This window comes from Bemisia tabaci, chromosome 1 (assembly GCF_918797505.1).
Source record: "Bemisia tabaci chromosome 1, PGI_BMITA_v3".
NCBI lineage: Eukaryota > Metazoa > Arthropoda > Insecta > Hemiptera > Aleyrodidae > Bemisia > Bemisia tabaci.
Genome location: NC_092793.1, coordinates 56,960,684 through 56,981,874, shown reverse-complemented (window position 1 = coordinate 56,981,874; position 21,191 = coordinate 56,960,684). Strand labels below are relative to the sequence as shown.

The 21,191-nt window shown below is 36.3% G+C and overlaps 3 protein-coding genes across 3 annotated transcripts in view; all 3 read right to left on the bottom strand.

Annotated features, from left to right (window-relative positions):
• Window positions 1–937, bottom strand: part of hwt (SH2 domain-containing adapter heavyweight) — a 50,056-nt gene extending 49,119 nt beyond the window's left edge. The window contains exon 1 of the mRNA XM_019060255.2: window positions 437–937. Within this exon, the coding sequence (XP_018915800.2) occupies window positions 437–826 (390 nt within the window). The 5' untranslated portion in view covers window positions 827–937. The remainder of the gene's footprint in view (window positions 1–436) is intronic.
• Window positions 938–8,343: 7,406 nt separating this feature from the next.
• LOC140225383 (uncharacterized) lies at window positions 8,344–11,396 on the bottom strand. The gene is made up of 3 exons (XM_072304089.1): window positions 11,156–11,396; window positions 10,230–10,406; window positions 8,344–9,119 (listed from the first exon to the last, which is right to left on the bottom strand). Exons 1-3 carry the CDS (start codon window positions 11,214–11,216, stop codon window positions 8,479–8,481), a joined length of 879 nt encoding a protein of 292 aa, XP_072160190.1. The 5' UTR covers window positions 11,217–11,396; the 3' UTR covers window positions 8,344–8,478.
• Window positions 11,259–21,158, bottom strand: LOC109043100 (uncharacterized). Its single transcript, XM_019060158.2, has 11 exons — window positions 20,952–21,158; window positions 19,734–19,969; window positions 18,412–18,519; window positions 17,847–17,980; window positions 17,355–17,454; window positions 16,454–16,564; window positions 15,480–15,678; window positions 14,749–14,881; window positions 13,363–13,586; window positions 12,114–12,289; window positions 11,259–11,415 (listed from the first exon to the last, which is right to left on the bottom strand). Exons 1-11 carry the CDS (start codon window positions 21,014–21,016, stop codon window positions 11,399–11,401), a joined length of 1,503 nt encoding a protein of 500 aa, XP_018915703.2. The 5' UTR covers window positions 21,017–21,158; the 3' UTR covers window positions 11,259–11,398.
• Window positions 21,159–21,191: the final 33 nt, after the last annotated feature.

Here is a 21,191-nt window from a genome sequence, read left to right as displayed (position 1 = left end):
TAGAGGAGGCACCGAAGAGTACTTCATCGAAGGCAGACGGGGAACATGCGAAAACATCTCATCAAGAGGGATCGGGGGTGGGACACCCCCACTTTAAAGGTGGATCTTCTTGGGGACCTCCTAGGGGGTAATTTAAAAAATTGAGATGTATACCTATAGCAATTTTGAGCCTCTCAAGGATGACAGTCGCCATGTACTTATTCCAGAGAAGCTCATCTTTGCATGTGTCGGCTAGGTGTCTCGGGATCCTAGCCCACCTGGAAGCTGTTGCTTCCCCCCTTCCCCCTAAAGAGATCGTATAGTAGCCGATCATCGACGGTACCCCCTGACGGGTAAAACGGGTTGTTAGCCCTCCCTAAAAAAGATTTCCGGCCACGCACTCATGCTGTCATGCGGTCCATGCGGACGAAAGGAGGAAACTGGGGGTGAATTTTACCTGCTTTTGCAGCGTGCAAGATCCGTATCCTCCAGGGGAGTCGGCGTTATCCTTCCTTTCGAACCTTTCGAACTTGAAACTATTACTGCGGCGCAGATCGTTGCCACGATTCTTGCGACCGCCGAAGCGCTTGGAGAGGAAGGCCCCGGGCCTGAAGTCCAACAAATTCAGCGCACTACCCGAATAACTGAAGAGCTCGGCGATGGGGTGGTCCAGGTGGAGGATCCTGGAGAATCGGGAGACCTCGGGCGGGGGTCCCGAGTGGGGTCTCTTCTCCTGGGTCTCCTCGGTGAGGTCCACATCCTTGCCGCTCTCCGGGACGAGGGGCTTGGAGGGCTCGCTGGGACTCGCCGGGGTGCGTTTCTTGCAGCGGACGAGGAACTTGGCCATGAGGGAGGCCGCGGCCTCTCTGCACTGGAGCCGCGCGATTCGCGAACGCAAACGTAAACAACTGAGCGCGGATATTGAGTCACTCGGCGGGGCGCGCGCCGCGACGGAGGCGCCATCTGCGGCTCGTGTCCCGCAATCGCAATCGGCGAGTGGGAGGCACGGGAAGTGAACTTCGGCCTCCCACACGGTGCATCTGCATTTCGGCCTCTCACCTCCTACTGAGGCGCGTCGCCGTTGTCGTCGTGCCGGCGAACTGCGCGTGCTAAAGGAAAAACGCCGTATGAACCATCCGGCGTTGCCTAGTTTCCTTTAAAAAAATCACGAGTTTTCAGGAAATTTGCGGATATTTCTCTTCCGAATTTTGGAAGGATTTCGTTTGTAATTTGATCTAAAATGTCTGAAGATCGTGAAGAAAAATATTCATCATTTTTTTTCAAAAATAAATACTTTCTGAGAGGAAATTTGGCAACATTTGAATGCTCATACGGTGTTTTCACTTAGCACGGCAGTATAAACTACCATGCTGAAAAGAACGCTGCGAAGTGATTTCAGATGACGATGCAAAATCTCGACAAATTAGGAATTTCCGGAAATCCTTGTGAATCTTTTCCCTTTAATATGCCACAGAACTCTGTGCTGTGATTCAATCGAATATATCTAAAATGTTTTCAAGGATTATACCTAATCATACTTTCCAACATTATATCGAGGGTAATTTAACAAGGTCCGAGTATTAGTGAGGCGTTTTTCCACATGACACGACACGGGTTTACGCCACTGATGGAATTGGTGGTTTCCAGGGAACTATTTTTATACCATCTCCGTAAATTACGTCTCCTTCCTCGATCTTGTAGGACTCGCAGGCTCGAGCTGGCCATGAGGCCAATCTTCCATTGGGAGATGCGCCCCCTTGGCGCGCCGAAAACGCGCCCCTCTGACAGATGGCAGAATAAGAAGAGAAACCAAATTTTTCTCGATTATAATTTTCGAAAAGAAAGACGATTTAGCGTCCTTAAACAAAGAAATTAAAGGCCTCAAACTTGCTTCAAATATCAAAATAAATAAAAGCATTTTATTGAATATAATGTAGCGTCACCAAAAAAAGAAAAAAAGAAAAGGAAAGTAAATGCATAGCTTCAAAATTGGATAAATTAGAAATTCTAGCTATGATGAACCACATGGGTGAATAGAGGCTGTAACAGCTAAAAGAGGTCCAGAAACATTCGGATAACTTTGAATGAGACCAATAAAAATACGTACAGAATTCATCGAAGTCTTAGAGTAGAGCGAGGGAAAGGATGCGCGTTGACTATACTAGTGATGAACGCGGAAGTACAGGAACTATAAACCGGAAATAAATCCCAGAAACGACTGAGCCTACTACAATGCTAAAAAACTAATTGGGGGGGGGGGGGGTGCTTGGTTTGCCGAATTCAGGTTCTGTGTCCTTGGGTCAAGATTTTGAAGGGTAGAATGAGAAAAATTGGAATCAAATCAAATACCTACGGAACTATTTGCCGATTTTCACTACCATGATTGGTATGCAAACTCAGGTCATGCTTTAGTAAAAAAGCAATGTGCAAGAAGATGTTTATATTTATAAAAATTTTACCTCAACATGGTAAGGTAACATTTTTTTAATTTTTTTTTAAATAAATGCAGACATCCTCTTGCACATTGGTTTTTTATTAAAGCATGACCTGAGTTCGCACATCATTGTAGTAAAAATCGTGTAATAGCTCTGTATTTGATCTAATTTCATTATGATAGTAGCCGAAAACTGAATAATTTCGAAAAATTGAAACATGCTGGTTTATCAAACTGTAATACATGACAAATACATTTCACTCAACTAACAGACATTCAATTAAATAAGGTGCAAACTTATTCTTGAAATCGCCATTACGTGAAAAAATGGTATCTTTCTGTCGTAAAAGTAGCTTTGAGGCATTGAACATTTTTCTCGCTTATAGTTTTCTGAAAGGGAGACGATTTAGCGTTCTTAATCAAGGAAATCAAAGGCTCTCAGACATGTTTCAAATATCAAAATAAGTAAAATCATTTTATTGACTATAATATAGCGGCACAAAAAAAGAAAAGGAAAGAAAATGCATAGCTTCAAAATTGGACACAGTAGAAATTCTAGCCATGATGAACCACATGGGTGAATGGAGGCTGTAATAGCTAACATAGGTCCAGAAACATTCGGATGACTGGTGAATGAGACCAATGAACATGTGTGAAGCATTCATTAAAGTCTTAAAATAGAGCGAGGGAACGGATGCGCGTTGACTACGGCGCAGAGATACAACTATTCGTGCTTGATGGACGTCCGTGCTGCGTCTGAAAAATTGAAGGCGCGTTGACGCGAGGCTTGAACTCGTAATGCTCCGCTATGTGCTGCTGCCAATCAGGTGTCGCTAGTCGTCGGGAGAAAAGTTTAAAAAAGAGGCCCGAATACGTCTCTCCTGTCTTCGGCTGTATTGTTACTCGATTCTTTCTTTCTTTTTTTTTCAGGTTCATGTCAGCAGGTCCATGTTAAGACGGCACATTGGGCTACAGTCCCCATACAATAGTCGGACGGTCTCTGTCAGAAAATTTTTTGTAGACACAATAACTTTCGTTATAAATTTGCGTCAACTCGTTCAAATTATCTTATGGTGCCTTTCCGTCATATAAAGGTTGAGTCTGAATTTGGTTCCGAATTGAGAAATCGACAAGAATAATCGATCGAAACAGGATAAACGTGAACCGATCAGCATCGATTTCAGAGAGAATAAAAAATCATGTTCTATTATCTTTTTTGATAGGATTACTAATGTGTCAAATTACTTCTCTTTTATGTTCTTCTTCTTTCTCTTTTCTTCATCTCTAATTTTCTTTTCTTCTTTGAGGATTCTTAATTTTCCTTTCAGTGGAGTGTCTCTCTGTGCCTCCCAAAACCGCCTTGAATGAGGCTGTGCGCATCTATATCCTCGTGATAAAAAATGCCTATATAGTTCTGTCCTTGGGAGCCTGCATTTCAAATTCATAGTACAAGAGCAAGAATGTATACCTACTAACTTTCATTATTGGAGAAATAGGGTTATCGGTACTGTAGAAACGATTTTGTGTTTTAGACAGTTCGGTAGCACTGTCTACCGCGGTGCGGCGCCAGTTCTGAGATATGAAGTTCCAAAAAGTACAATTTAAAGTGGATTTCTTGCGCGATTTTTCCTTGACAGCCGAGATGACTGAAATTAAGTTGGGCACCTCCTTGCCTTGGAAATCAAAGTCTAAGAAACCAATTTGTTTAGAGAGTAGGCATTCAAAAAAAGAAGACAAAAATAGGAAATGACGTTTCACCCTCAGGACTAGTACCTTAAACTCAGTCGCCTTCAATCAGGCACGTATGCAATTCGCGTTCATGAGAGTTCGAATAGTTGTATCAAATCTCCTCTCGCTCTATCAATGTCGATTCGATTCGAACGAGCGTGTAACCAGAAGTTTTTCCAGGAGAAGGGGGCCTCAGATAAGAAATTGTTCCAGAAAAGGAGGGAGGGGGAGGGGAGAAGAAGTGTTTAAAAAAAGTCGCTAACATCACATAAAGTAACCTTGTGGTGAAAAATGTTGGGTCAGAAGACGGAGGAGGGGCTGGGTCTAGACCATAACTATTACCTATGAGGTTGTTACCCTGCGGGTCAATTATTGAAAGTTTGAAGCAGGTCCGATAAGACATCGAATTGCGATGTAATGCACAGTTCAGACAGGACTATGTCTTATCGTGTCGGGCCGACTTAGTTCCAAAAATCGGGTCGCTGCTTTTAGGCACGATTTGGCAGGCAAGGGGATATTTAAAATCCTCAGAACGATCACGACCAGGTCCGGGGTTACAGGGGGGGTGGGCCGGACATGGGCCGCGGCCCATGGGCAAAATTTTGCAATTTTTTTAAATGTAGGTACCTATAAGAAAAAATCAGATTCAGAAAAACAAAATTACAAACTAAGTGCAGTCAGCGTGAAACGCATAGCGCCTACAAGACTGAATGAATACTTCGCGCATTGCGTCAAACAAAGTGTAGGTGGTCAGCGTGAACGTGAAACGCATAGCGCCTACAAGACTACATGAATACCTCACGCATTGCGTCAAACACAGTGCGCTCGGCAGCGGACGGCGTGAAACGCATAGCGCCTACAAGACTGTAGGAATACTTCACACATTGCGCCAAATACATGAGCGGTCAGCGCGGCGGCGAAGTTAAAATTATTAAACCACATTTATGTTTGTTCTTTCATAATTTTGTCGTTAATTTCTTAAAAATGAAAGGACTTGTCCACACAGAGATAGGTTTACGGAACCTAACTTTCGCGCAAAGTTCCGTGAACTTTTGCTGGTAATGTTGACAGGACTTTCGCAAAAAATGTGTCCAACATGAGTAAACGCGTCTTATGCACCCCTTTTCCTCCGGCACGTTCACTTGATGGTTTTTATTGATGTTTCAAAACGAATGAGAAGGGGGCGGCAAAATACAGGCGGCCCATGGGCGGCAAGTAGGTAAATTCGGCCCTGATCATGACACGAAATAGACCTAAAGTAACAAATTTAGGGATATCGTAATAGGTAAGTGCCTTTAAGTATGAAACTTAGAAATAATTTTTAACAGAGTGAAACTCTAAGTTTTTGGGACACCGGGTCTGATCAGTATGGTAACAGCAGAATTAAATGCATGAGCACAGCACTTTAAGAGGCACTTTTAATAAAGTTAGGTATCGATTTTCCAGACAGGAGTTAGTTTACAAGCAATGTTGAAAAAATTTGAAAGTCATGACACAATTTTTAGTTGCACAACACTAGGTAAGTAATTGCAGAGATTTTAGTCACTCAATGAGGTCCCACGTGCCTCTTTCAATTCAAACCTCCTTTCTTCGAAATCACAAAAATATCACAAATAACATAATTAGGCACTAAGTACACTTCAATTATTAACGATAGAAGCTATAATGAAAATTATTATGAGCTTTGCATTAGGTAGGTACTTCACTCCAAAGAAATCTGTCAGTCTGTAACTGTCAACTTGGTTTTGTCTTAGTGTGTATGTGTACCTATCTGTGATAAGAATAAATGAAGAAAGAACCAGAAAGAACCTCAAAACAAAGAGCACAATGTATTTGTTTACTTTCTGCGCAAACTTCAGTTATACTTACAAAAAATTGAATATTGGAGCTCATTTTCCCCCTTTAAAATGTCTGTAGTTAAAAGCTGAAGAACCAACGATTTTAGGAAAGTCGAATTATTTTCATTCTAGATATAATTAGTCAGAGATATATAGGTGTAAAAATATTAGAAATGATATCTGACTCTAGGCCCAAGATACAGGGTTTTTAAACTTGCAAAATACGCTGCAGGCAATAGAGCTGTCACACGGTATTCCCCTGATTTCTCAAATTGGTAAAAATTTGCTTACTGTTCACAGGTATGAGGTTGAAGGTCATTCTTGTCATAAGCCGCTGTGTCAGTTTTCAACATAGAACGCATTTTTGTAGTGAGTGTAACTCCAATTAAAAACGAGTTTTCGAGCAACTAAACAAAGGACCAAAATTGTTTAAAAAAATCTATATCAATTCAAAAACAAATTGAATAATTTATTACAAAAAAAAATCAAAGGATAAAATCTTAAAAAGGATTTCTTCAGCTAGGCAATCACAGTTGGAAATTAAAACTATACAGTAATCTCTTGCATAAAATTAGGGTCTTGGATACAAAAATAAACATATTTGCACAATATAAAACAGTATGCAAATTTTAAAAAATCAACCACTGAAAAATTGAGCAAAAAATAAATTTTCATTACTTGGTAACAAAAGAGCGATGTTTCAGCTGTCACTTTTAAAAACCGGGAGTGTAAGTCTGTGATAATCGTAAATTCTTCTTCGGAGATTTTTCAGGGATTGAAGCTTTTCTTTTCCTCGTCAAGCTAGAGTCAGACAATTGCATGGACGGATCATCATCATATGAGTAATCAAATTCACTCAGGCCACCATGAGATTTGAATTTATTTCCGAAAGCTCCTAAATTTTGAGAGTGAAAAGATGTCTGCATTGAGAGGCCAAAATCTTCCAGCATGTTTTTGTTTGCTGAAACGGTTTGTGTGCTTGTGGCTGCAGGCAACATGAAATCAAGTTGGGAATTTTGATCAAGGAAACTGTCATTTGCAGTGATTTCTGATTTTTCAGAATGGTGAGTTTCCGAAAGATTGTTTGAAGATAGTTCAGGGATTGGTTCATCTACAGAGGAGGACTCCTTATGAACAGCTTTTGCATCAGGTGACAAAACTGTTTCAACGTTTTTCAACAGAGAAATACTAGTTTCTGCACTCTGACAATGGCTTTTTTGTGATTCACTTCCAGAGGATACAGGGGTTGCTTCAGGTGATTTTTTCAATTTTTTGGAGCGTTTTTTTCTTTTTTTGCTTGTATCATCAGTTTCAAAACCTGAGGTAGTAGAGCTGTCATGAGCAGAGGGATCTGTTATCCTGTCAGGTATTATGTAGGTAGTTTCGAATATATCAGGGGAGACCCTGCTGTGATTAGGAATGGAGGAAACCCCTGTACTGCTGACAAAATGGTCCATTTGCCGGTGACAGATCGCATCTGCGTTGAAACTTTGGTGATTACCACATGGTGATTGTATTTTGATTTGCTCTTGTTTACTAGGTGACTGTTGCAAACTTTCTACAGCGCGAGCAGGAGGAGGTAGGAGCAATTCACCACTTCCAACTTCTAATTTTTGAGAGGGCTCTCTATGCATGGGTGAAGTCCCACAGGTGGGTATGCTTGTGTTTTTGGAAACACTTACAGTTTCCTCAACCAACTTTGGACTAGATGCTATTGATATTTGGGAATGTTCAGTACTTTTGAATTCTTTTGGATCTGTTTCGCAGTCTTTTGAGTCTGTGCCACTTGAGAGACAACTTTCCCTTTCCTCTTTTTTATTTTTCTTCTTCTTTTTCTCTTTTCTTTCTTTTTTTCTAATCTCTTTCTCGGCTTTTTGTTTTGCAGATACAACATTTAACTGATTACAATTGTTCTGTTCATTAAGAGACTGGTCAGACCTTTGGGTACCTGACTTCTGGCTTAACGAGCTTTGACCATCAAAGTTTTCCAGTCTTGGTAAAACTAATTCTTCGGAGGCACTTTCATGGCGATTAGGTATTTCTTGATATGGGAGTCCAGACATTTCAGAAGTTCTGTCTAAATTTTTAAGCTCTTTTTGCTCCAAGCCAGCCTTTCCAATTCTTTGTAAATCATTATTTCTAGTGTCTTCTACGACAATTTCCTTTCCAGTATCGTTATTTGAATTGATGTATCTCTCTTTTTTCTTCGGTCTCTTTTTCTCTTTTTTCTCTTTCTCAGTAATCATCATATCTGTTCCTTGTGAGTGAGTTATTAGGTTTACTCCATCAAGTATCACTTGATCTAAATCAGAGGTCATCGATATTGCCCCATTCTCTCTTTGTGTACATTTCTCTTGATTCATACAACTTTGGTCTTGCTTAATTTTCTTCTCTTTCCGTCTTCCTTTGTTAAGGTTTTCGACAGATTTCTGTATTTGCGTAGCATTTTCAATCTTCTCAGGGCGTTTTCTTTCTTCTGCATACGATGTTGTTGCCTCTTTATCTTCTGACTCCGCAATTTTGGCAAAATGTTCCTTCTGCTTTCCTCGCTTTGCCTGAGACTTCAATATTTGTATAATTTTTTTTGTTTTCTTTTCTCTTTGTTTTCTTCTTTCCTTGCGACCCATTTTCCATACTTCTTCTGACTTCTTCCAGTATTTTAGAAATCACAGTGGCCTTGTCAAAACTTTCATCTACTTCATTACAATGAAATGATACCCTTTTAGATTTATTATTTTTTTTGGTGATAGTTGCAGACATATCACTGTTATTATTTTGATTTTCGCTTTCTCTTTCAGTGAGTTTCTCTACCTTTTTAGTCAAATCTCCAGTTGCAGAGTTATCACTCTCATTATTTTGATTTTCACTTTCTTTTTCAGTGAATGTCTCTACCTTCTTAGTCGAATCTCCAATTGCAGAGTTATCACTCTCATTATTTTGGTTTTCACTTTCTTTTTCAGTGGGGTTCTCTACGTTTTTAGTCAAATCTCCAATACCTGGCATTTCAGTATTTGCATCCTCTCCTACCTTCCTGAAAAGTTTATCTGCTTTGTTCATTTTCTCTTTTTGGATTCTTATACTTCTTTTATGTTGGATGGGAAGTTTCTTTGGCCATGAGCTTGTCACCTCTAGTTCCTTACCTGAAATCAAAATTGAATGAGAAATAATGGTTATGGAGAAATTTGTGGATATTGTCAAATTGTCACTCATCACTTTTTACATGTTTAAAGGTTTGTCAAAATGAACATAAAACAAAACAGAACGACGAAAATATAACATACCAAAGTAAATAAAATAATAATGGTTTGTTGTATTTTACTTATTTGTTTTGCTTTTATGTTTATTTTGACAGATCCCTTGCATTGGAAGTGATATGTACAATCATCACAATTAACCATTCAGTTGATGATGCTTAGTGAGAGTGAAACAGGTTTGAATAGTCAACATCATAAGTGACTATCTTTCCTTGATAACATTTGGCAATATATAGAAGATGTTTAAATATAACAATGGTTACAACACACCATTTCAACAGATATCAAGATTGATTTTAAATTTAAGATTGGCGTTGTAATTGAATGAAATAATAATAAAATCATCAACTCAAAAGGTCAGAATGATGCTACAACTGAGAAACACTCAGTCATAATAACAGGTGTACATTTTAAGACGTATATTAATTTGGAAGTAAAGAACCTTTAACGTTTGAATTCGTATGGAATCGTAAGAAACAGTTTGATTTATGTGAGTTTTAAGATTCTTGTTTTTGGATCGCTACAGCCTTCCCAGAAAAACCTCTCTAATCTTTCAATTTTCCAGTTTCCCTCACACTGATAGAACAAAACTTTCACAGAGAATCCTTAATCAAAGGAATTGATATGTAAAACACTCTATGATCTCCATACTCCACAACACCACCCTGGATACCTGAAAAATTTTGGAGCTTGCAAGTCATCGTCCTGATCGTCAATCTCCTGATTTTACTTAATGCAGAATCCCTAAAAACTCAAAATGAATCAAACATACAACTTTGACAATCTTTTGAGTTAATATATTAGTGGCATTTTTTTTCAGGCTGGGTTTAATTCAAGAACACTCTTTAATACTCCCCTAGTGCGCCGTAAAAGCGGCCTATACATACATACGCTCTTTAATGCTGCTTTGCATTAACATCTCAGCCTACAGGCTTAGTTATGCCATCAAAAAATACCTACTTAATTTTTAATAATGTGCAATAATTTTGGCATCACCTGGAGTTGGCTCAATAGACCAGTCAGGAAGGTCCTTGATGTCCCACGTTTCTAATAGTCTTGGGGCTAGATAATCTTTACAGCTCTCAAGAAAATCCTTCGGTATTTGCCAACCTGCACAGTGCTCCACAGTGGGTTTTATTACTTCTTCTGCCTCCGGTTCCCCCATCTTTAACTCTATTTTTAAGAAAGTAAGAAATAATAAACAAGAGTAAGTACAAAAGAAATAATTTAAATTTGTCTGAACCGTTCATAAATTACGTAACGCTGTTGCTGTTAGGAAAAGATTGCACCATTTTGTTTTTCTAATGTGTTAAAGGATGGGGACCTACATCATAAAAAAGTTATATGAGAGACAGGGAGGGTGAAAAATGCCAAAAAAGTGCATTCCGTAATTTATGAATGCTCCCTGAACACTTATTAACAGAAAGAAAAAATACGGCATAACAGGGAAAAACTGACAAAAACAGTATTTTGCACATTCACTACAGTAGTTCACCAATCATTTTGACTGGTGCAATCATCAGAAAAAATCTCATGAAAACACTTAGAATTATTGGCTCCATGGGCTCATGCGTGCATGCAGTAAGTGCAGAGGTAGAAATGGAAGTTGAATTCTAGATTCATTCAAATCTTCATTGCTAAGCACAACATTAGTCATAGAACTCACTGGTTTCCTGACTACAATCTGAGAAAACACTATTATTGGGATCAGCTATGTCTCACTGTATGAATAATAAAAAGGGACAAGCAACTAGATGTTACCAAACTGGGCCATATCAGTTCATGTATGTTGTCTTTCATCTTTCAATGGAAAACATCCGACTGCCAGTATCACTATGCGTTTCAGCTACCAGACAATGAAGTTTCAAGGATTCTCTAGAAAAAGGATGCCAAAATACCACTGAGGTGATATACATACTTACTTTCAGCAACCTCATGAAAATCTGCAAAATCACTGGTAACATGTAAAGTCTTCTTTTCCATATTGAATTTTCTGACGCATTTCTTCTCAAACTGTTTCAACGTCTTCAATTCCACTTTATTCAATGTTGGTTTGGATTGGTCAGGTTCTTCTGAGAAACTTAAGGTTTGATAAAAAATATCACCTGATGAGGTGTTACTGAGTAAGGCGAAATCATTTTCATTCTTCACTGATGCCAGTCCTGTTAAACAGCTGTCAAACCTGCAACAGAAATGAAAAAAATAATTTGGGTATTTGACTGGAGAGACAAAAAAAAAAATAAAAAAAAATAAATAAATTAAAAAAAAAAAACAGGAACAAAAATACCATCGCTTTTTTAAGAGCAAAACAGCTCTGAGTCATTGACTATCTCAGCAATCTGAAGTTATGTCTTCGAGGTATGCTGCTGAGATTTGATTTGGGCTCTTCTTAAAACACCACTTAGTGCAGAAAGAATTCAAGAAAATTTTAAATACCTTCACTTGCAAAGTTCACCTCTAAAATTCTAAAACTTGGAAATTCCACAGCAACAGTATATAATTTAAATGATACTGAAGTTACTTGTCAAAAATCAGAGATAGTGTGTAATTTAAAATGACAGAATACAAAAAACAAAACAAAAAAAGGATATTTTGCCTCAGCACTAAACATTCCTGGCAGTGCCTACAAAAATAATCAAGATTCCTATGGTGAAACATCATCAGGCATAGGAATGAAGATATCATATAAAAATAAGAAAGCTTATTCAGTTTGACATTCTTTGACTGAGGAATTTTTAAACACATGCAGACAGATGAATAGGTGTAAAGTATTCATTTGATAGATTAATTATTCACAAAGCATCATAATTTTTAAGATCCATAAAGCACTCAGGTGATAAACATAGAAGCAAAATTAATATCTTGAAATTTTCCTATTACCTGCATTCAACAATTGGATGGTTACAAATATTGGATAGTTTTGCCTCTTGATACACATCTGTGATGGAGGGGAGAATCTAGGAAAAACACGAGAAACTGGGACCTCAACAGACGTCCAGTCGTTGATAATACATTCTACTCTGGGTGTATGTTGGCTACAGAATAGTAATAATTCCCTAAAAACAAGAAAATACAACTTGAAATAAATGACAGGAAAGAGGGAAAAACTTTTGAGGACTAATCTATTTTGCGCATTTTCCAAAAAAGTTAGTAATTTTATCCTCAACTGGGAAAACATATTAATGGTTAAGATCAGCTTATGAATTCTATCAGGTTACATCAAAAGGTGAAAAGATGACATGCTTTTTTGGTGAATGGTAAAATCATTGTTTCCTCGAAGAGTTTATGATACAGTAAAGATCTTGGTTTTGTTCTTGTCGTCTTCTTCTTTCTTGAACTCACCTTACATTATTTCACTGCTGAAATGGGTCAGTTGTGCCGGTCACAGCATTGTGTTTTCATGAATTCAAATTATAGATTGGCAAAAAATCAGATCAGTCCAAACACCAAGTTTCTTTTTCGATTCTCTTTTAATTAAAATTATCAAATAAAAAACACCAAGTGAAATCCTTGAATTCTTACGGAGATTTTTGAGTCGTAAGATTGTGTTCATCAAAATGGACTGAACCCCAAGTTTTCCCTAAATCTTGAATCATACACTAAGAAAAAATTTTATAACACTCCATACTATTGAATATTCTTTCATCTTGTAAGTATTTTTTTTCTTTCCATTCCCTTCTGACAAATATTATGCGAGCAAGAATTTTTGGACTCGCAGCAATTTCGGGACTTATACTGAGAGGTCAATAATAAATATTGTTCCGTGATAATATATTTTAAAATGTAATGAATTTTAACCCTTTGTTGCATGAGCGAATCGTTGACTTTGGACAGAAAATCTACTTTGCACAGTATTTGTTCGGCAATAGAGTCAGTTGGAATCGATCTTTGTAGTTTCTTTTAAAGTTAGGAGATCAGACTGATGATGCTCCCAAAAAATCATTTGTTGCTTTAATTCAATTTAATACTCCGGCATAGAAATAAAGCTAAAAACCATTTGTTGCTTTCATGCAACGCTATGCAATAAAGGGTTAAACAAGGGTATAGATAAAAATCATTAATTAGAAAAACAGATAATCCATTTCCTTACAATTCCCATCTATAAATTTGATTATTAAGCATGACTTACATGTCATCTCTTCGAACAGAAGTTGCAATATATGGAGCAGTTCGTAACATATGAGTCCATCTCTGACAAAATGAGGATCTTAAGTCAAGAGAAAATATTTGATGAGAAGTGCCAACATAGCAGTGAACTGGACTGACTGCACTTAAGCGTAGCAAGGAGATTTCTTCGCAAAGTTCGCTTTGTTTCCAAGGATTCCACTGGTTTGCAGGTTTAGTTAAATCCATCTGAAACAAAATCAAATAAATTTAGGGTTTCTTTGAGAAAACACCTATTTACAATTAAGCAAATTCTTGAATATGTCTGAAAAAAATTGAGAATAAGGGTTGTTTCCTCTTCTCTTCCAAAAACCATAATTCTGCTGACGGCTCAGATAAAACATGGCTCAGAGAAGCCTGAAAAATAAAAAAAATCAGACATATTTTTTAAAATTTTTGCAGAGTGGTTTTGAGTTATGGCAAGCCGACCTAGATGTAGGCGCATCTATTATAGATCAATAAGTCTTGTACCCGACTCTTGAGTCCTGATTCGGGCTCTGCTGAACAAACAAGTTAATCTTCAGAAATAGATTCTACTTGGAATTTTTTGAAAAATCTGGGCAAGGTAAAGGAAAATTAAGGTCACTTCTTTTTCTGACTCAGCAATCAAAAATATGTAGAGAGATATGCATTGCATGCCTTACAAATTTTCTCCTCTGTTCCTCGTATTGAGGTTTTTCAATCAAATACCCTCTTCTGCCCATTACCACCATGTAATGCTTACTTGATTGTTTAGCATTGGAGAGGATCAGGACGAATATTTTCTCAGATATCTGATGACTTCAGTTCTATTCCAGCGCCTACCATACTTTAAACAAATCTAGTTCACAAAAAAAGCTATTTTCTAGCTCCAAGAACTTCTTCTCAAAACTTAATTTTTCGAAAATGCTGGACAAAAAACTGAGGTCATTTTTAGTTGCGGCAGGTAAAATTTAGGAGAGGAGTGCCCCACCACTTGACCTCTATAAAAAATAAAAATATTTCCTCACACTCTCTGATGCAAAACGATTAAGTAAAATTTACATGGTGGTATGTCCACAGAAGAGGGCATTTGACCAGATAATCTCAATATTAAGAACAATGAAGAAGATTTTCTAAACATGCATTACATGTTTTCACATGTGTTTTGCTGCTGAATCTGAGAGTTACCTTCGTTTTCCCCTATCAAGCAAAGATTTCTGAAAAATTGAATTTTCCTTGTGAAAGTCCAATCTTTAAGGAAAATTCATATTTTTTGGTGGAAAACCGAACTGATCCAACAAAATGGATCAACTAATGGGTAAAACAGATTTTTGAATTGGTGCAAAAAATCTACTAGGCAGCGATTGTTAAATGTTTGGCAGTACATTACCCTGAGATCATAAAGGAAAGTGTTGATTCTATCAGCGGCTAAAACTTCATTGGGTTGACTGCCATAGCGGAAATTGCACCAATTATCCGCGTAGTGCACTTTGGTTGGTAATTGACCTTTTAATTTCGGCTCTCTATAGAAATAATGAAAATGAAAAAATTAATACATACCGCCCTACATAGATACTTATTTCAAAGGGTGGACATATAAAATAGGTAGGCAAGGAGAGTTGCTCGAAACAAGATACAATGATAAGAATGTAGAGCTCTGCTAGTTTTTGGAGTTTATCCACAAATACAACTGTGATTTCTCATTTTCTTTTCTTTGCGTTTTCGTTTTTTGCAAGAGAAACATAGTTTTACTACTGCTTAGTATTGTGGTAAAAAATGAAAAAAAAAGGAAAAAATCTGTGATCTGAAGCCCCCATAGAAAGAGCCCTAAAGGAAGTAGTGCTTAAGTACAATAATTAATTAGACACAATATAATATGCTGGGACTGGAATTTTGGCAATGAACACTGGAGAATAAAACAAATTTCAAACGCCTAGTTACCCAAATATACCGTGAAAATAAGTTTGTATTCTGTTTTAATGAAATAAATCGTGAGCTTCAAAATGCTAAATAACCATAGAGGAATGGCAATAATTTCCTGGTCAAAAGAGAACTTTTTCTTCTGGAAATGGGCTTTAACAGAATATATTATAAACAGAATATATATATGCGATATCTTACTTCACTGAACCTTCGACATCCCAGACTTGGAAGATCCTATTTGCTTTGATCATACAAACTTCACTTTTTGAAAATGGAGAAGTATCAACACCAACAAAAGGCACTTTACTGTCGAGACACAGTAAGGTTTTCATGGAGTTTTCGGATTTCAATAACTTCAAAAAAGCACACCTATTTCTTTGACGAATAGACAAGAATTCTGCAAAGAGAGGAAAAAACTTAGAATTATTAAAATCAAAGTTCTTGGGAACTCCTGTAAAAAAGCTGAAATGTTTTTGAGGTCAGTCTGATGTAGAGTCTAACAACGTATAATCTCCTTTGAATTTCTGATAAATAGCTTACAAAATAGGTATTTTATCCACTGTTCCTTATTTTGAGGGGGAAAAAAGAAAAATTGGAGGTAATGCCCTTTGTTCACAGTGAAGCACTGTCTGTCAATTTTTGTAATGTCACACTCACAACACACATAAGGACTCGTTGGTCAAGGGACTTCTATTAAGATGGATTTTTAAAAAATCAGGACTCATAAGCTTCCTCTAGCTTTCAACTCCTACTACACATTCAAATGGTGAATATAGAACCTCGATTCACTATGTAGCAACCTTCTTGCCATTTCTATTTGAATGCAGAAAACTCAACTCTTTTGATGAAAAAGATTTTGCATGATTTCTGTTAAACTCTAAAAGTTTAATATAAACGCATTTTTAAAAAAATAATAAAATAAGAGCAGAAGTTTTGGAACACTCCAATCAAAATAAATGCTTTCACTTTGTTTTCCTCATTTTCCACTTAGGTGAACCGAACAAATACAAAGGATCCAATACTTAGATATTTTTAAGATCAGGCGCATGTAAAAAATTGTACCCCTGAACTGTTTACAAGATAATCTGGTGATCTATCTCTGACGTTTGCAGTAAGACCCTTATGGCTGAGGTTACAATTTTGAAAAGATTGATTATCAACATTTAACTTACTTTTCTTCCTTAGTTTAGACACTTCATAGATAGGTGACCCTTTCATCATTTGATCTGATAGTACGAATGTTTCACATTTTAATTTTTCACAAGGATTGAAAGTTTTCATATCTGAAATCAAATTAAGAAAAAAATTACACACCTCATGGAAACTTTTGGTAACTATCAAAACTAAGTACTAAACTTGCAGCATGATCTATTCAATCATTAAATGAATACTCTCTTTTTAAAGGTTCTTCATAATTTAATCAATTTATTAAGTAATGATAGAAGACAATGAAAAAGACCATTACAAATGGTCATAACCAAAGCATAATAAAGAAACAACAATATATTTATGCAACAATAACTTTTTAAAATTTTAGGGTTAAAGTGATTTACAAGTGGGCTTAAATACAGTTCCGTCAATTACACTTTCATTTGGTAGATGTTTAAAATATGATTTGATCTGACGAAGACAGATGAAAATTTAAATTAGACATCATATTTTGTTTCCAGCCCATCTGCACAATTTCTCACGACACCATTTCATTTTTCATCGGTACAATTTTGAAAAATTCCTTACTTGGAAATTCCAATAAGTATATTGACAACAAGACCCTTAAAATGGGGGAGAAAGGAGGGAAAATACTGAAGAGTTGAAAGTCTAGAGTCAGAGAAAAAAAAGGAGGAAAAGGTCACACATTTTGAAGCTGGTGGAAAATTTTGTGAAAAACTGATGGAAAAAATATGGGATACCAGCAGGCAGGCGCGTGAAAAAATGGAAGCTTAGAAAATTCTACATCCCTGTTGTAATGAGATTTAATTCTAGATTTAATTCAGGATAATAGAGACAAACGCCAAAAACATGTCCAAATAAGAAGGAAAAAGAGAAAAAGGCAAAAGAAAACAAAAAACTTACGAAGTTCATCTAAAGCTTTCCCGGCAGCTGAGATTGTGACAAATTCCATGTTTTTGTTTTTTTGAACTGACAATGTTCCACCATAGTACCAGTTATATTTCTGTAAATATTCAACGAAATGAAGAAGGCTTGTTAAAAACAATGAGAAGATGAATAGGAGCGGGATAAGATAAAAGTTTTGGTTCAAAAACTGCCTTCAACTTCAAAAGAAGAGGGCAACTTGAATAAAATGTGTGTAATATATTCTTAAATTTGAAGCACTTTCAACAAATTCAGCCATGAATTCAGAGGGAATGTTTATACTTCCTTATAAGTGAACAAAGCTGGATTTTTGTAATTATCTATTTTTAAGGGAACAAAAAGTACCTTGCTCTTGGAACTCGAAAAACAAGTACGAATTTAGGAGAACATTGAAAGGAGACCTTTTTTGAACAGTTGTTGGATAAAGAGTTACAATGATGACCACAGATATGAAAGTAGATGAATGCTTACTCCTTTGAAATAAGGATCAGGGTCATCTTCGTAAAGCAAAGCAAGTTTCGCTATATTGACTGGTAAGACTCCACTCAAATCATCGTCCAAGTTGGAATCAAGGGGCATTCTATCGACCATGGCCTTATAAACATCTGGAAATAGAGCACAACCACGCATAAAACCCTCAGAAAAATAAAAGCTTAGAACAGGTGAAATTTATAAAGTAGGGCATAATGCCTAAAGTTTGCTGGATACTTTTCCGAAAAATTTTCTCAATTAAGTGTATGTTATTGTAACAAGATCAGATTATTTTTACATTCTAGAATTTGAATAGTACGAAAATTAATTTTCAAAGGAAAGTTATCACTTTTGAATTTAATTGTTTATGCATATTCTTCTCTCAACAGTGAACAAGTATAAATCCTGTTGTTTCCGCCGAATAAATATACTATCGACAAAAAATTTGCAATCTTGATTATTATCCATGACGTAAGTAGAGAAATGAAAAATACAGGTACGCATTACTAGCTCGGTAACACACTAGTAATTGTTCTGGATTTGGTGACTCTAGGAAGTAACTTACCATCTTTTTTATATCTAGATCTGCAGCTGTGTTTTACTTTTTTGAGCTTTTTTCCCCTGATATATTTTTCTCTAATTAAAGCTAGAGACAAGTCAAACTTGTTTACAGCTGCAACAAAGATTGACACACAACAGTTAACTTATTTCCTGAACTGTAAAGTGGAACAAAAATATAGCACAGGGAATTGAAATGAGAGTAAATTGCTTTGAAACTTGGACAATCTCTTTAAAACTAATATTGACTACAACCGGCACATAACATTTAAGAAATACAAGTAGAACTGATGGGCAGTTCCTTGAATTGAAAACCGGTTATGGATAATTACAATACACCAAAATTTAATTCAGATAATGGCCAGACATAGGAAAAAAACCGTGATAAAATTTCTGGATTTTGGAGGCTTTGAATGGTTATGACGCATTATTCATTTGATGTAAAATTTTTACTGATGTGGATGAAATAATGATATTGTTTGAAGCCCTAAATGTACGAAAATGCTTCTAACAGTCATTGTTGTGGTATCAGGCGATCAAATGATGGATGGTTAAATAATAATCCAAAATAATGGAATCTCTTGTGACCATTTTAACCAAAAAGTTATAAAAACTTGGAGGAGGAGCTCTATCAGTACAAGTGATAATGCCTTAACCGGGGTAAAATTGGAGCAGCACAGAGAAGAAAGACTCTGCTGTTGTCTATTCTGTAGATCATTTTCAAGGTTTGACATTTTTGCAAAAATACTTGAATTTCACCGGTAAAAATTACCTTTAAACTAAAACATCATACTGCACTTATCAAGAGTCATAAGGATCGAGTAATTTCCAAACCTTAGGCCTTGTCCCCACAGGATGTTTCTTAGGATTTGTTCCAAGTTCGACTTGCAGGAATGAAACTTTTGGGCTTTCTCCCTGTTACATTGGCAAAACAACAAAATTTCTTCTTTTCTCCGAGTTTCTCTCATATTTCACAAGGACTCTACTTGATAGGTACTGTGATTAGTATTGACTGACGCAATGTTTCTCCCAACTTTGCAAGGGAGATTTTTCCCTGGGAAAAATTCCGTGAAACGCCCAGTGGAGACAAGACTTTCCACTCTTTCTCTTCATAATCATTAAGATTTTGCTTGCTTCGTTTTATTCTCGGAGGTTTAAATTTTTGCAGCTAATTAATGCAACTGGAGATTACCCATTACTTCAAAGAACGCATTAGTAAGAAATACGTTCAATTGGTGGGAAAATATTTGAAGAGAATAGATATTATGGGAGAAAAAAGTTGACATACACCCTATGAACTTAATTAAATGTGAGCTCATGAATACATACCTGGAATTCCAATGCTATTTGGAGGTAAAAGTGGTACTGGGTACGATGATTTGAAAGGAAAGGGTTTGGAGAATGTAAGTAAATCTTTCTCAGAACTGCTAAATGTCTCTGTCCCTTCTTTGTGCAAATTTAGGCCGGGCAAATAGTGATGGGGTTTGAGGAATAGATGTGCACACGCTCTTACTCTATTTGCAGAGGGATGAAATTTATAAGTGTCAGACATCTTGATGGCTTCACTGAAATAATGCATACACATAAATGATCAAAATTATTGAAAGTCTAAAGGAGGAAACAAGGAAAAGATAATACAAGATTCAACTTAAAAAACAATTGGTAAAAATAGAAAAATATTATGACCTAAAATATAATATTATGACCTAATAAATAGAAAAATATTATGAATATTATAAAAATTTAAAATTAAATCAGTGATTCTTTATATTATTAAAGCAACATTAATGATTACTGCATCAACAGCTTCAGTTGTGGAATCACAGAGCAGTTAAATTTCAGAATACATGGCTGATTGAATTGATGGTGGGTTAAAGTCATAATACCAAATCTGAAAATGATGGCATAGTTCAATGCTGTAACTATACTGTACTCCACAAATGCCCGTCTACATTGCATATAAGTATGCCTCAAATTACAGTTTTTCAAATCATCACCCACGTTTCATTCTCTCACAAAAAAACAGCTAAGTAACAACTTTTTTTGAGTGAACTTTTCTGTGAATTTTTTCATGAGTTAAAGAAAGTCAAAGAATTTTGGGGAAGTATTTCAATTAGTTGCCTTAAAAAAAATATGAATTTTCTGGGAAACCTGTGAATACTTTTTAGTCAGTCTTCTGGAAAAGTTAATTCGCACTTTGATGAAAGTTATCTGAAAATTTCACGAGAAAATATTCATAAGTTTCTTCGAAAACAGACATTGAATAAATGGAAAATAAAGGACCTTTGCATGTTCAAACAGCATTCTTCTTCAGCACACCGGTGTAACAGCACATAAGAAATTTATGCGCAAGGAAAAGAGGACCTCCCCAGCTACTACTGTGCATATTTGCTTTCTGAAGTTCAGAAGAGAGTTAAAATGCATTTCATTCAAAATATCTTTCCTCCTTTCTGGGGTTTGCTCTAAACTTGCCTTACTTACTTGCTAAAACCAATAGAGAGAAGACATAACACATATTTAAGGGGTGAATTCCTCCGAGAGACTTACCAATAAGTTTTTAAGGATAATAACAAATATTGACGACTTTCATAAAAAAATTTCCACAATTGCATAAAAAAAACTCAAAATATCTCAGCTGGAGATGATGAAGACTTTTCATTAATTATTTTCACTCAGAGTTTCCACAAGATGATATTTTAAGGGAGAGGGCGACTATTTAATCCATTTTTTTAAATCCACGTGAGTCTCTAGCTGTCAAACTTTTGTTTACATTATTATCAACCCTAA